The following is a 16,499-nucleotide window of genomic DNA, read 5'->3' on the forward strand; positions in this document are numbered from 1 at the left end:
CGTGAGCAATGCTGTTGACAGTTCAGTCAAACACACATTGTGAAAACATGATTTACCCCAACTAATTGGTTGAACAAGAACCCTTAGATTAGCATGTACTGTAGGTGTTGACTGGTGTCGGACTAGAATGTACTTCTTCTAGATCACAGCCAGTCAAAAGTAGTTTCCATAGACCTGACAGGTAAGGTGTCTATACGATCATACAGCTGAAACAGCAGATATATGTCCAGGTAGACAAGCTCACCTCAATATGAGGTTTTTGATTACACACCAGCATTGAGACAATTGAAAGGTAGACGACTTTCGAACCAGTTATCTGAACGGTTCACTGAGAATAAAGACCAAAAAGTGTTGACTGTCATGATGTTGACATTTTTTACATGGGGGTGATGCAGGGCCGAAAATGAGCCATGGGGGAGACCTATGGACCGTGGACCAGTCTCAGGACATAAACCAGGTCAACTGAGTGTGGCGGTCAAGCGCAAGGCCAGAGCACACTTTAGTGTTCGAGACATTTTAGCAAAATGTCAAACAGCCTTGGTATACTGCAGTAAATTATTCCAATAAAATGATGGATCTTTCCAAAAGATAATGCTCAGTTTAACTACTACTCCTTTCCACCATTTGTTCCCTCCCTCTCTCCTCCCTCCTCTCTCATCCGTCCATCCTCCTCTTGACCTCCTCTCCTTTATCTCCTCCCTCTCTCATCTGTCTTGTCTGCATATATATAGATCCCCACCTGTGAATCCTCCTTCTGTTTCTCAAATCAGCTTGGTGTTACATGTTGTCGTAGTACCTGACTGTCAATTAGGAGTAAAGGACTAACTGTTTTCTTCTGCAAAAGGTAAGTGAGTCACTCCACCAATTCAGTGCCTGTTGAAAAGTGTAACTTGGTCAAATTGTTTGGGGGATTTCACCTAATATTTGCATTCTGTCATAAAAAAACAAATTTTCCCATATAGTAAGTGCCTATTAAGTGTCAAATAAAGTAACAGGGTTGACTGTAACAGTGTTGACCGTAACAGGGTTGACGATTTCATCTTAAATCGGCCATGAATCCTCTTGTGTCAGGTTGAATGTAAGCTTGTTGTGTGCAACAGGTAGTGGCAACTGAATGCAAGCTTCACAAAAACAAATTCATTGTTATCTATGGGTAATCGTGTTGACGTGTTATGCTCGACCCGCTCAGTTTTCCACCACAAAACACCAGAAAATGTTTGGTCTGTGGGATTGTGCTGACCTGAACAGCTCACCCATTCTAGTTTTGATTTTAGTACCATCTTTATGAGCTACGTCTGATGGTACAGTCTGGTCTCATAGACTAGACGTAACATAATACATGTACATCCAGGCTTCTCAAATTAGTATGATATGTTACGTTTGGTATGGTTACATAAGACAAATGTTTAATTGGTTGGGATGGAAGGGATGGCTTATAATGCAAACATCTAGCAATCCAAAGAATGAGAGTTCGAATCTGATCATGGACAACGCTAGCATTTTAGGTAATTAGTAACTTTTCAACTACTTACTACTTTTGATCTACTTTGCAACTACTTCGAATGTTAGCTAACCCAACCCCTAACCCTAACCTTAACCCTTTTAGCTAACCCTCCCACTAACCCTAACCCTAACCTTAACCCTTTTAGCTAACCCTTCCCCTAACCCTAACCTTAACCCTTCCCTTAACCTTTCCCCTAACCCTAACCCCTAGCCTAGCTAACATTACCCAGCTAGCTAACGTTTGCCGCCTAGCTGGAATTTGTACCATTTTATACGTTTTGCAAAACTGTAACATATAATACATTTTGCAATTCGGAACATATTGTACGTCACCTAATATTAACATTCTGTCATAAAAAACACGTGTTCCCATATCAAGAGGTTCAATTTAAAAAAAGACTATAGTAAGTGCCTATTAACTGCCCAATAAAGTAACAGTTTTGCAAAACCATAACATAGAGTACGTTTGCAAATTCGTAATATATTGTGTGTTTTGGAAATTAGTAACATATAATACAAATTGTAATTCGTAACATAGCATATGAAATCGGTGATAGTGATCAAGAAATTAAAATACATGCCATTCGAAATGTAACATATCACACTAAATGGAGTGTCTCGGATTTACATACAAGATAAAACTAAATGCTCTGAGACCATGTTGCAGGATATCTCACGGTTTCTGACACTTAATTTGTCTCACACACATGCAAATTTCTTTCTCATCGCAGCCATTTCAAATAGACTCACTCTATGAGAGGATGGCCCCGCCCCTGGCAAGATCTGCTCCAGGTGAACTCAACCATTGGTGGAGCCAGCTCAGGTTCCGCCTCCAGAACAGGAAGGGGTGGAACGAGATGCTTGATGAAACTTTTTTGCTGCAGAACAAAAGGTGAGACTCCTATTGGTTAAAAAAAAACTGCTACTGACAAGTATTGGTTGTTATTATGCTGCATTCATAACAAGTGAGAAACTCAAAAAATACTACTTGTAATCTGGGAGCATCAGTTGTGTGTTCACATGCTTTTAACTAATTGAGAATGCAGATTGGCTGATGACAAAGAAGCTGCATCAACCATAAACTAAAAGTACAGCTATCATGCTCCTAAACAAAATGTAGTGTTCAAAAACACTTTGAACAATTTGTTTCTTATGAAAATTGTTTTGTTGTTGGATTTAACTGCTCCAAATGGTGTAATCGAGGTCGTTTTCTAAATATGTGACTTCAGAGCTCTTTATGTGGGGGAAGTCTGAGCTCAGAGGTGATAGATGAGTTTCCCACTAGTAATTACCAGCTGGAGGATTTTCTTACGTGGATTTTTCCCAGTCGTATTTATGACATGTTATGAACGCAGCATTAGATTTCTAACTTGCAAACACACTCTCTCTCCCAAAGGACAAATGACATCCCTCTCTTCTTTGCGGCCAAAGAAAACAGTGCAGGTTGCATTAAGAAACTTCTGGACTGTGCGTCCACTAACATCTTTGAGAGAGGTGCTCTGGGGGAGACCGCGCTGCATGTGGCAGTTCTGAATGATAACATGGATGCTGCCGTAGCTCTGATGGACGGAGCACCTGAACTCATCAATGAGTCCATGACCTCTGACCTCTTCCTTGGTACATATACTCTCACACACAATGGACAAATACACTATAATATCATAAAACGCACACAGATATTCAATCACACAATCATATATTCTCTCTCTGTCGCTCTCAATCAGGCATGACACCTCTCCACATTGCCGTGGTGAATCAGAACGTTAACCTGGTCCGCAGTCTGATTGGTCGAGGGGCAGATGTGGCCACGCCCAGAGTCACAGGCCTGTACTTCAGGAAGAGAAGAGGAGGGCTGCTCTACTATGGTAAGATGACTGTTTGTGGTCCGTAAGGAGTAGAAAAATGCATTTTGGGAAATGTGGTTATGTGATTCCATTTGCTTTACTTTAGGTGAGCACATCCTGGCATTTGCGGCCTGTGTGGGGAATCAGGACATCATCTCCATGGTGATCAACGCAGGAGCTAGCACCAGGGCCCAGGACTCCATTGGTATGAAACATTCTTCTTTCTTCTCCTCGTCCTCCCCCTCTTCTCTCTTCTCCCTTTTTCAGCAGTTTAATATCTCCCTCTCTCCCCCCTAGGTAACACAGTGCTCCACATCCTGGTCCTGCAGCCTAATAAGACTTTAGCATGCCTGGCGTTGGATCTGCTGTTGGCACACGACGTTGAGCTGGACCAGGCTGTGCCACTGGACATGGTGCCCAACTACCGTGGCTTAACGCCCTTCAAACTGGCTGCCAAAGAGGGCAACCTTGTGGTGAGGATGAATAGAGGGATAGAGAAAGAAACAGGAGACAATGTATGAGAGGAGATGAGGGATAGTGTTTCCCCTATTATCTTTAACTTTACCTGTAGTCATAACCTTCTCCTCCGTAATATTCTTTATATAGCATATGCTGTTATTAGAATGTAATTAACCTACAAATGAATTGTGCTGCATTTCTAGGTATCTAAGGTTTTTCTATCTCTCTCCCAGGCATTCCAGCATCTGGTCAACCGGAGGCGAGTCGTCCAGTGGAACCTGGGACCACTGACCTCTAACCTCTATGACCTCTCAGAGATCGACTCCTTGGTCGCCGACGATGACCTCTCTGTGCTAGAGCTCATCGTGGGCAGCCAGAGGAGAGAGGTACATTACAGAACACAAACATGATACTGTCTAATATACACTACAGGGAAACTGATGATGAGGATGGTCTCTTCCCTCAGGCAAGAAGGATACTGGAAGTGACTCCTGTTAGGCAATTGGTCAGTCTCAAGTGGAACCTCTATGGAAAACACTACTTCAGGTAACCACACATACAGTGGATCATGTTCTGATGTTGTGTTTGAGATGCTGTCATTTGTTAATGTTTAATGTTGTAATGTTATTATTGTGTTGTGTACAGGTTGTTGCTGCTGTTGTACCTCCTGTACATTGGGACCTTCACACTGTGTTGTGTGTATCGCCCCCTAAAGGACGCTCCAGAGAATTACACTGTATCTGATATGGACAAAACCATCCGCGTGCAGAAAACTCTGAAGGTGGGGGAGACATGAAGGCATCTTCATATGACAGCCTGTGTGCAAACCTCAATCAGAGGTGTTCATATGAACCCTTTGTGATCCACGTGCCCTGTTCTCTGTCCCTGTCCCTGTAGGAGAGTTATGTGACCTATGGGGACCACTTGCGTCTGGCAGGAGAGATGATCAGTGTCCTGGGTGCCCTGGTTATTCTGCTACTGGAGGTAAAACATACATCACCCAATAGCTTTACATGTCACTTATATTTACACTGTAGATTAGATCACATTATTGGCTGTCAGTATAATCTGTGTTATTCCCAATACCTAAGATCCCAGATATGCTGAGAGTGGGGGCCAAGCAGTACTTTGGACAGACGGCCCTGGGGGGACCCTTCCATGTCATTCTGTAAGTCAACCTTGGTGCCTATCTAGCCTTTATTACCTGCCTAGTGATGTTGTTGTGTTATGTCATGTCTATGTAGCATTTATAACCTGTGTAATAATCTGTGTTTCCTCCCCAGTATTGCCTATGCGTTCCTGGTGGTGCTGCTGTGTGTGTTCAGGGTCAGTGGGGTGCAGGGGGAGGCAGTTGTCATGGCTGTGTGTCTGGTGCTTGGCTGGAGCAACGTCATGTTCTTCGCCCGAGGCTTTCAGATGCTGGGGCCTTACGTCATCATGATACAGAAGGTATGTAAGGGAAGCAGACACACACAAGCATTAGCATGACGTTACTGTAGAATGTATGGTTTTGCTGTTTTGATTCCCATATTAAACTGTTGTGGTGTTTTGTCTCATTTCCTCCTAGATTATATTTGGAGACCTGACCAAGTTCATGTGGCTGAGCTTCATCGTGCTCATAGGGTTTTCCACCTGTAAGTACATTCTGTTTAAGAGAAACTGCATTAGCAGATCTAGACGTTTCAAATAAGCAAATTGCCGACAATTGTATAAAAAAAAAATATATATATATTTTTATACCTTGGTTGTTGTTATCCCTCCCTCCCTCCCTCCCTCCCTCCCTCCCTCCCAGCCCTGTGGATGGTGTACATGACTCAGGACCCAGACTCTCTACCTGCGTACCGCTCCTTCCCCATCACTCTGTTCTCCCAGTTTGAGCTGAGTGTGGGTCTGATAGACCTGCCAGTGGACCACACCATCACAACGCCCCCTATTGTCCATGTGCTGCACTGCACCTTCTCTGTGGTCTCCTACATACTGCTGCTCAACCTACTCATAGCCATGATGAGTGATACACACTGGAGAGTAGCCCAGGAGAGGGATGAGCTCTGGAGGACACAGGTGTGCATCAGTGTGACAAACACAAGCACACACACACAAGCACACATTTTCTATTACAGTGCCTTCAGAAAGTATTTACACCCCTTGACTTTTTCAACGTTTTGTTGTGTTACAGCCTGAATTTAAAATGGATTAATTTGAGATTTGTTGTCACTGGCCTACACACAATATCCCATAATGCGAAAGTGGAATTATGTTTCTCGAAATGTTTTCAAATTAATTAAAAATGAAAAGCTGAAATGTCTTGAGTCAATAAGTATTCAACCCCTGTTATGGCAAGCCTAAATAAGTCCAGGAGTAAAAATGTTCTTAAGAAGTCACATAATAAGTTGCATGGACTTATTTCAACTTGCCATAACACAGGGGTTGAATACCTATTGACTCAAGATATTTCAGATTTTTATTTTGTGCAATAATAGTGTTTAACATGATTTCCGAATGACTACCTCATCCCTGCACCCCAATTATCTGTAAGGTCCCTCAGTCGAGCAGTGAATTTCTAACACAGATTCATCCACAAAGACCAGGGAGGTTTTCCAATGCCTTGCAAAGAAGGGGACCTATTGGTAGATGGGTAAAAATACAAAAAGCAGATATTGAAAATCCTTTTGAGCATAGTGAAGTTATTCATTATTGTAACGGGTGACGCTCTCCTCATCCTCGGATGAGGTGAGGAGAGAAGGATCTTCAGACCAAAACGCAGGCTCAGGGAAATAAGCCATCTTTATTAACACAACGATAAAGATGGCAACACGAAACGAAACAAACACTTGCAAAACTACAAAATAACAAAACGACGTTGACGAGACCTGAACATAAACTTACATAACTAAACATAAACTTACGTACAGGTAACAGACGACATCGAAACGAAAACGAAACAAACAAACGCTACAGTCCTATGTGGTACGAACATAACATACGGACACAGGAGACAATCACCCACAAACAAACAGTGAGAATGCCCTACCTAAATATGACTCTTAATTAGAGGCAAACGCAAACCACCTGCCTCTAATCAAGAGCCATACCAGGCAAACCGAAACCAACATAGAAACAGATAACATAGAATGCCCACCCAACCTCACGTCCTGACCAACTAACACACAAAAACTAACATAAATAGGTCAGGAACGTGACAGTACCCCCCCCCCACAAGGTGCGAACTCCGGACGCACCAGCACAAAGTCTAGGGGAGGGTCTGGGTGGGCATCTAACCACGGTGGTGGTTCAGGCTCGGGGCGCGGTTCCCACCCCACCATAATCCATCCTAACTTCCTCCCTCCAAGAATGTCCACCCTCTTTTGACCCCCACAAAATTCCCTTAACAACATATCTAATAGGGACAACACCGGGACAGAGAGATAAATCAAGAAAGAGGGATAGATAAGAATATAGAGATAGATGAAGATAGAGAGGGAGATTAGGATAGAGGGGCAACTCCGGACTGAAAGGCAGCTCCGGACAGAGAGACAGCTCTGGACTGATGGGCAGTTCTGGGTATCCAGCCTTTTCAGGCTGAAGGGCAGCTCATGGCTGACTGACGAATCTCGACGCTCATGGCTGGCTGACGGCTCTCGACGCTCATGGCAGGCTGACGGCTCTCGACGCTCATGGCAGGCTGACGGCTCTCGACGCTCATGGCAGGCTGACGGCTCTCGACGCTCATGGCAGGCTGACGGCTCTCGACGCTCATGGCAGGCTGACGGCTCTCGACGCTCATGGCAGGCTGACGGCTCTCGACGCTCATGGCGCTCTGACGGCTCTGGCTGCTCATGGCGCTCTGACGGCTCTGGCTGCTCATGGCTCTCTGACGGCTCTGGCTGCTCATGGCTCTCTGACGGCTCTGGCTGCTCATGGCTCTCTGACGGCTCTGGCTGCTCATGGCTCTCTGACGGCTCTGGCTGCTCATGGCTCTCTGGCGGCTCTGGCAGATCCTGTCTGGTTGGCGGCTCTGGCAGATCCTGTCTGGTTGGCGGCTCTGGCAGATCCTGTCTGGTTGGCGGCTCTGGCAGATCCTGTCTGGTTGGCGGCTCTGGCAGATCCTGTCTGGTTGGCGGCTCTGGCAGATCCTGTCTGGTTGGCGGCTCTGGCAGATCCTGTCTGGTTGGCGGCTCTGGCAGATCCTGTCTGGTTGGCGGCTCTGGCAGATCCTGTCTGGCTGACGGCTCTAGCGGCTCCTGTCTGGCTGACGGCTCTAGCGGCTCCTGTCTGGCTGACGGCTCTGTAGGCTCATGGCAGACGGGCGGCTTTGCAGGCTCATGGCAGACGGGCGGCTTTGCAGGCTCCTGGCAGATGGATGGCTCAGACGGCGCTGGGGAGACGGATGGCTCAGATGGCGCTGGGGAGACGGATGGCTCAGATGGCGCTGGGGAGACGGATGGCTCAGATGGCGCTGGGGAGACGGATGGCTCAGATGGCGCTGGTGAGACGGATGGCTCTGGCCGGATACGGCGCACTGTAGACCTGGTGCGTGGTGCCGGAACTGGAGGCACCGTGCTAATGATAAGCACCTTCCTACTAGTGCGGGGAGCAGGGACAGGGCACACTGTATTCTCAAAGCCTACTCTACCCCTGATGCGTGGTACCGGCACTGGTGACGCCGGGCTGAGGACAAACACATCAGGATTAGTAGGGGGAGAATATACAGTGTGTACAGGGCTCTGGAGACGCACTGGTAGCTTAGTGCGTGGGGCCGGAACTGGAGGCACCGGGCTAGATACACGCACTACAGGGAGAGTGCGTGGAGGAGGAACAGGGCTCAGGATACGCACTGGTAGCCTAGTGCGTAGTGTATACACTGTAGGTACTAGGCTGGGGCGGGGAGGTGGTGCCGGAAATACCGGACCGTGGAGGCGTACTGGCACTCTTGAGCATTGAGCCTGCCCGACCTTACCTGGTTGAATGCTCCCGGTTGCCCGACCAGTGCGGGGAGGTGGAATAACCCGCACCGGCCAATGTAGGCGAACCGGAGAAACCATGCTTAAGGCCGGTGCCATGTATGCCGGCCCGAGGAGACGCACTGGAGACCAGACGCGTTGAGCCGGCCTCATGACACCTGGCTCAATACCCAATCTAGCCCTCCCAGTGCGGGGAGGTGGAATAACCCGCACTGGGCTATGCACTCGCACAGGAGACACCGTGCGCTCTACTGCGTAACACGGCGCCTGCCCGTACTCCCGCTCTCCACGGTAAGCCTGGGAAGTGGGCGCAGGTCTCCTACCTGCCCTTGGCCCACTATCTCCTAGCCCCCCCCCCAAGAAATTTTTGGGAATTACTTACGGGCTTTTTCGGCTTCCGTGCCAGACGCGTTCCCTCATAGCTCCGGTTCCTCTCCCAGGTAGCCTCTGCTCTCCTCAATGCCTCCACCTGTTCCCATGGGAGGAGATCCCTCCCAGCCAGGATCTCCTCCCAAGTTTAGCAACCCTTTCCATCCAAAACATCGTCCCATGTCCATTGCTCCTTTCTCTCCTGTCCCTTACTCCGTTTCGTTTTCCCTTGCCGCTTGGTCTTAGCGTGTTGGTGGGTGATTCTGTAACGGGTGACGCTCTCCTCATCCTCGGATGAGGTGAGGAGAGAAGGATCTTCAGACCAAAACGCAGGCTCAGGGAAATAAGCCATCTTTATTAACACAACGATAAAGATGGCAACACGAAACGAAACAAACACTTGCAAAACTACAAAATAACAAAACGACGTTGACGAGACCTGAACATAAACTTACATAACTAAACATAAACTTACGTACAGGTAACAGACGACATCGAAACGAAAACGAAACAAACAAACGCTACAGTCCTATGTGGTACGAACATAACATACGGACACAGGAGACAATCACCCACAAACAAACAGTGAGAATGCCCTACCTAAATATGACTCTTAATTAGAGGCAAACGCAAACCACCTGCCTCTAATCAAGAGCCATACCAGGCAAACCGAAACCAACATAGAAACAGATAACATAGAATGCCCACCCAACCTCACGTCCTGACCAACTAACACACAAAAACTAACATAAATAGGTCAGGAACGTGACAATTATGTTTTCGATGGTGTATCATTACACCCAGTCACTACAAAAATACAGGTGCTCAGTTGCCGGAGAGGAAGGAAACCGTTCAGGGATTTCACCATGAGGCCAATGGCGACTTTAAAACAGTTACAGAGTTTAATGGCTGTGATAGGGGAAAACTGAGGATGGATCAGCAACATTGTAGTTACTCCACAATACTAACCTAAATGAAAGAAGCCTGTACAGAATACAAATATTCCAAAACATGCATCCTGTTTGCAACAAGGCACTAAAATAATACTGCAAAAAATGTAGCAAAGCAATTCACTTTTTGTCCGAAATACAAAGTGTTATGTTTGGGGCAAATCCAATACAACACATTACTGAGTACCACTCTCCATATTTTCAATCATGGTGCTGGCTGCATCATGTTATGGGTATGCTTGCAAGCGTTAAGGACTGGGGAGTTTTTCAGAATAAAAAAGAAACGGAATGGAGCTAAGCACAGCCAAAATCCTAGAAGAAAACTTGGTTCAGTCTGCTTTCCACCAGACACTGGGAGATTATTTCACCTTTCAGAAGGACATTAACTTAAAACACACTGCCAAATCTACACTGGCGTTGCTTACCAAGAAGACAGTGAATTTTCCTGAGTGGCCGAGTTACAGTTTTGACTTATATCGACTTGAAAATGTATGACAATACCTGAAAATGTTTATCTGTCAATGATCAACATCCAATTTGACAGAACTTGAAGAACTTTGAAAAGAATAATGGGCAAATGTTGCACAATCCATGAGTGGGAAGCTCTTAGAGATTTACCCAGAAAGACGCACAGCTGTAATCTCTGCCAAAGATGCTTATAGAAAGTATTTACTCAGGGGTGTGAATACTTATGTAAACTACACTGCTCAAAAAAATTAAGGGAACACTTAAACAACACGATGTAACTCCAAGTCAATCACACTTCTGTGAAATCAAACTGTCCACTTAGGAAGCAACACTGATTGACAATAAATTTCACATGCTGTTGTGCAAATGGAATATACAAAAGGTGGAAATTATAGGCACTTAGCAAGACACCCCCAATAAAGGAATGATTCTGCAGGTGGTGACCACAGACCACTTCTCAGTTCCTATGCTTCCTGGCTGATGTTATGGTCACTTTTGAATGCTGATGGTGCGCTCACTCTAGTGGTAGCATGAGACGGAGTCTACAACCCACACGTGGCTCAGGTAGTGCAGCTCATCCAGGATGGCACATCAATGCGAGCTGTGGCAAGAAGGTTTGCTGTGTCTGTCACCGTAGTGTCCAGAAAATGGAGGCGCTACCAGGAGACAGGCCAGTACATCAGGAGACGTGGAGGAGGCCGTAGGAGGGCAACAACCCAGCAGCAGGACCGCTACCTCCGCCTTTGTGCAAGGAGGAGCAGGAGGAGCACTGCCAGAGCCCTGCAAAATGACCTCCAGCAGGCCACAAATGTGCATGTGTCTGCTCAAACGGTCAGAAACAGACTCCATGAGGGTGGTATGAGGGCCCGACGTCCACAGGTGGGGGTTGTGCTTACAGCCCAACACCGTGCAGGACGTTTGGCATTTGCCAGAGAACATCAAGATTGGCAAATTCGCCACTGGCGCCCTGTGCTCTTCACAGATGAAAGCAGGTTCACACTGAGCATATGAACACATGTGACAGACGTGACGAGTCTGGAGACGCCGTGGAGAACGTTCTGCTGCCTGCAACATCCTCCAACATGACCGGTTTGGCGGTGGGTCAGACATGGTGTGGGGTGGCATTTCTTTGTGGGGCCGCACAGCCCTCCACGTGCTCGCCAGAGGTAGCCTGACTGCCATTAGGTACCGAGATGAGATCCTCAGACCCCTTGTGAGACCATATGCTGACACATGCACATTTGTGGCCTGCTGGAGGTCATTTGCAGGGCTCTGGCAGTGCTCCTCCTGCTCAAAGGCGGAGGTAGCGGTTCCACTGCTGGGTTGTTGCCCTCCTACGACCTCCTCCACGTCTCCTGATGTACTGGCCTGTCTCCTGGTAGCGCCTCCATGCTCTGGACACTACGCTGACAGACACAGCAAACCTTCTTGCCATAGCTCGCATTGATGTGCCATCCTGGATGAGCTGCACTACCTGAGCCAATTGTGTGAGTTGTAGACTCCGTCTCATGCTACCACTAGAGTGAGAGCACCACCAGCATTCAAAAGTGACCAAAACATCAGCCAGGAAGCATAGGAACTGAGAAGTGGTCTGTGGTCACCACCTGCAGAATCACTCCTTTATTGGGGGTGTCTTGCTAATTGCCTATAATTTCCACCTTTTGTCTATTCCATTTGCACAACAGCATGTGAAATTTGTTGTCAATCAGTGTTGCTTCCTAAGTGGACAGTTTGATTTCACAGAAGTGTGATTGACTTGGAGTTACATTGTGTTGTTTAAGTGTTCCCTTTATTCTTTTGAGCAGTGCAGATATTTCTGTTTGTCATTTTCAATAAATATGCATTTCTAAAAACATGTTTTCACTTTGTCATTATGGGGTATTGTGTATAGTTGGGTAAGAACTAAAATATATTAAATCAATTTTGAATTTAGGGTGTAACACAACACAATGTGGAATAAGTTAATTAAGGGGTGTGACTACTTTCTGAAGGCACTGTGCATACTCCATAAAAATAGCTTAAAACCATGATGAAAGTGTATACAGCATCCCAATCAGTGCCATTCTAATGATCCTTATGTCCTTTGTCCCTGCTCACTGTGTGTAGGTGGTGGCCACTACCCTGATGTTGGAGAGGAGGTTGCCTCGCTGCCTGTGGCCCCGGCTGGGGGTGTGTGGACTGCTCTACGGCCTGGGGGAGCGGTGGTACCTCCGGTAAGACAACAACACGTCATCTAATTGGCCTATTACTGTACTCTGTCTTAGGTGTGGTGGTGTTAACAGTGTTTCCCCATCCTGTCATATACAGGCTTTATATTATAATGACTCTTAATGTCTCCATTGCAGGGTTGAGGATCGCAACGACCCACTGGTGCAAAAGATGCGTCGCTATGTGCAAGCCTTCTCTAAGGATGAGGACCAGAGCAAGGAGCGGGAGGAGACGGAGAACACTGACATGTCAAAAGGACCTGGAAGCCCTCTGATCAGACCCAAACACAGGGGTGGGATAGATGGAAACAGGAAGTCCCTGGCATGCTGGCAAATGATTCGCCACAGCGCTCTGGGTTTAGATGTGGAACAGGAAGAGCCTGAGGATGACCAGGAAGTAAGATACGTCTGAGGGTTGAGACAGCAAAACAGATCATTATATTGTTATTATATAATATATGTGTGATGAAATTATGTATGTATGCAGTATTATTTGTCGAAAACAAATGATTGTATTGTAGTAGCAAGTGTATATGTGCAAGACTGGGTTGAAATGTAGACTAGATTCATTTTCAATCTTTTTGGACCATGTATGTCACTTTATCATTCCAAGTAAAGCACGTCAATATTTTTTTTATTAAAGATGTTACAAGACAGTATATTAAACTTTATTTTTTACTGGAACCTTTTTTTTCAGGATTGTAAATCAGAACAGAAAACCTAATGATTGGTTAATGCACATAATAATGTAGATCATTATTACATTCAAAGTCATTAAAAAAACATCTCACCAAAACAAGCAAATAAGTACAAAATATTATTAATCTTTAACATTAGTGCAAATTCTAACTAAAACTGGCAGGCTGACTTGATTGTTCTTCACAAGGCATAACTAACTGTAATGGGATTTTATTTACTGTCACGTTCCTGACCTGTTTTCTGTTATTTTTGTATGTGTTTAGTTGGTCAGGGCGTGAGTTGGGGTGGGCATTCTATGTTTTGTGTTTCTATGTTTAGGTCATTTGTAATTAGCCTTATATGGTTCTCAATCAGAGACAGGTGTTTGACTTTTCCTCTGATTGAGAACCATATAAAAGGTAGGCTGTTCACACTGTTTGTTTGTGGGTGGTTGTCTCCTGTGTCCGTATATGTTACCACACGGGACTGTATCGTTTGTAGTCTGTACCTGTTTGTGTGTTCTTCGTTATATGTAAGTTCACATATTTTAGGTCAGTCTACGTTCGTTTGTTATTTTGTAGTTTGTTGAAGTGTTTTCGGTTTTTCGTCTTTACTTTAATAAACTTCATTATGGCAAATTATCACGCTGCGCTTTGGTCCAATCCCTACTCCTCCTCTTCATCCGAAGAGGAGGAGGACGACCGTTACATTTACCATCATTGGTTATACCTGGATGTCTAATGAATTATAACATAGACGTATGTCATAAAGTGTATAATTGTGGTTTAAAAAGGCTATTGATAGAGATGTGTAATTGTGGTTTAAAAAGGCTATTGATAGAGATGTGTAATTGTGGTTTAAAAAGGCTATTGATAGAGATGTGTAATTGTGGTTTAAAAAGGCTATTGATAGAGATGTGTAATTGTGGTTTAAAAAGGCTATTGATAGAGATGTGTAATTGTGGTTTAAAAAGGCTATTAATAGAGATGTGTAATTGTGGTTTAAAAAGGCTATTGATAGAGATGTGTAATTGTGGTTAAAAAAGGCTATTGATAGAGATGTGTAATTGTGGTTTAAAAAGGCTATTGAGAGAGATGTGTAATTGTGGTTTAAAAAGGCTATTGAGAGAGATGTGTAATTGTGGTTTTAAAAGGCTATTGAGAGAGATGTGTAATTGTGGTTTAAAAAGGCTATTGAGAGAGATGTGCAATTGTGGTTTAAAAAGGCTATTGAGAGAGATGTGCAATTGTGGTTTAAAAAGGCTATTGATAGAGATGTGCAATTGTGGTTTAAAAAGGCTATTGATAGAGATGTGCAATTGTGGTTTAAAAGGCTATTGATAGAGATGTGCAATTGTGGTTTAAAAAGGCTATTGATAGAGATGTGCAATTGTGGTTTAAAAAGGCTATTGATAGAGATGTGCAATTGTGGTTTAAAAAGGCTATTGATAGAGATGTGCAATTGTGGTTTAAAAAGGCTATTGATAGAGATATGTAATCATAGTTTAAAAGGCTATTGATAGAGATGTGTAATAATGGTATAATAATGGTATTAATTGTAAGCTACTGTGTTAGTGGGTTAAAAGAGTTGCCAATTAATGACCTACTCAACAGTTTAGATATGCAGATAAACTGCACACAACATTAATAGCATGCTAGACCAAGGAAATGTGTCTAATTAAAATTCGGAACTGGGAAAACTGTACTTTCACTGTCTTTCTCTCTCATACACACACTCAGGATGTTTCTCAATATACATTCTACCGTGCTCCACACCAACATGCGCCGAGTGCATTTCCAACCACATTCTCTTCGATACGTTTGTGAGGACGAGAGTGTAGAGAATGCATAAAACAATACATTTGAGAAGCACCCATCTTCCCCTACTGTATTACCTCACGCTTCACCTCCCCATTCACTGAACCTTCTTCCAGCCAGGACAATGGCAACAATAGACAAAACAAGATATACACAAAGCAAATATTTTACTTAATAATAATAATCAGCAAGATATGTGAATTGTAACACTTTAGCTGGCCAGCTAGTTATAGTAATACAGTAAGATACATGTCCTGGTCACTTACCTGAGGCATTCTCTGACTCTCGTCCACTTTCACCACTCTCCTCCTCTCAGGTGATTTCTTGCATCTACATGGTTCTTTCTCTCTGGGTCTTTCTATTTCCCTGGGAAAGCCTATAAGCCCATCCAGTATCCTAAACTCCTGAATGTTACTTGTGTAGCAATTTCCTTACCTCACAAATCCGAAGTGTTTACGACACTATATCAAATCAAATTGTATTTATCATATGCGCCGAATACAACAGGTGTAGACCTTAGTGAAATGCTTACTTACAAGCCCTTAACCAACAATGCAGTTAAGAGAAATTTGTGTTAAGAAAGACTTTACGAAAATAAACTGATGTAATAAATAAATTATAAATAAGAAAATAGAAAAATAACAAATAATTAAAGAGCAACAACAAAATAACAGTAGCGAGGTTATATACAATGGGGTGCCGGTACAGAGTCAATGTGCAGGGGCACAGGTTAGTCAAGGTAATTGAGTTAATACGCACATGTAACGAGAGGTAAAGTGACCATGCAAAGATAATAAACAGAGACAGTAGTAGCAGTGTAAAAATGGGGGTCGGGGGGGGACAATCAAATAGTCTGGATAGCCATTTGATTAGCTATTCAGGAGTCGTACAACTTGGGGGTAGAAGCTGTTAAGAAGCCTTTTGGACCTAGACTTGGCTCTCGGGTACCGCATGGTAACAGAGAGAACAGTCTATGTCTAGGGTGGTGTCACGACGTTCGTAATAATGATGGACCAAGGCGCAGTGTACTTTGAGTTCCACATATTTTAATGAAAGTGAAACTTCAGCAAATACAAAACAAAATAAAGAATAAATGAACCGTGGTGACAATGCAGTGCGAACAGGCAACTAAACATAAACAATATCCCATAACTCACAGGTGGTAAAAAACTACTTAAGTATGATCCCCAATTAGAGACAACGATAGCCAGCTGCCTCTAATTGGGAATCATACCAAAAACCC

General features: G+C 44.5%; 1 protein-coding gene across 1 annotated transcript; it reads left to right on the forward strand.

The window, feature by feature from the left end:
• Positions 1 to 770: 770 nt before the first annotated feature.
• Positions 771 to 15,077, forward strand: LOC129837764 (transient receptor potential cation channel subfamily V member 6-like). The gene is made up of 16 exons (XM_055904194.1): positions 771 to 844; positions 2,235 to 2,395; positions 2,900 to 3,120; positions 3,228 to 3,368; positions 3,454 to 3,552; positions 3,645 to 3,820; positions 4,040 to 4,192; positions 4,273 to 4,352; positions 4,452 to 4,587; positions 4,704 to 4,790; positions 4,898 to 4,974; positions 5,090 to 5,255; positions 5,374 to 5,440; positions 5,599 to 5,867; positions 12,661 to 12,767; positions 12,900 to 15,077. The coding sequence occupies exons 2-16, from the start codon at positions 2,265 to 2,267 to the stop codon at positions 13,171 to 13,173; spliced, it is 2,184 nt and encodes a 727-aa protein (XP_055760169.1). The 5' UTR covers positions 771 to 844; positions 2,235 to 2,264; the 3' UTR covers positions 13,174 to 15,077.
• The last annotated feature ends 1,422 nt before the right edge of the window (positions 15,078 to 16,499 follow it).

The sequence above is a fragment of the Salvelinus fontinalis genome, chromosome 38, assembly GCF_029448725.1.
Source record: "Salvelinus fontinalis isolate EN_2023a chromosome 38, ASM2944872v1, whole genome shotgun sequence".
Lineage (NCBI taxonomy): Eukaryota > Metazoa > Chordata > Actinopteri > Salmoniformes > Salmonidae > Salvelinus > Salvelinus fontinalis.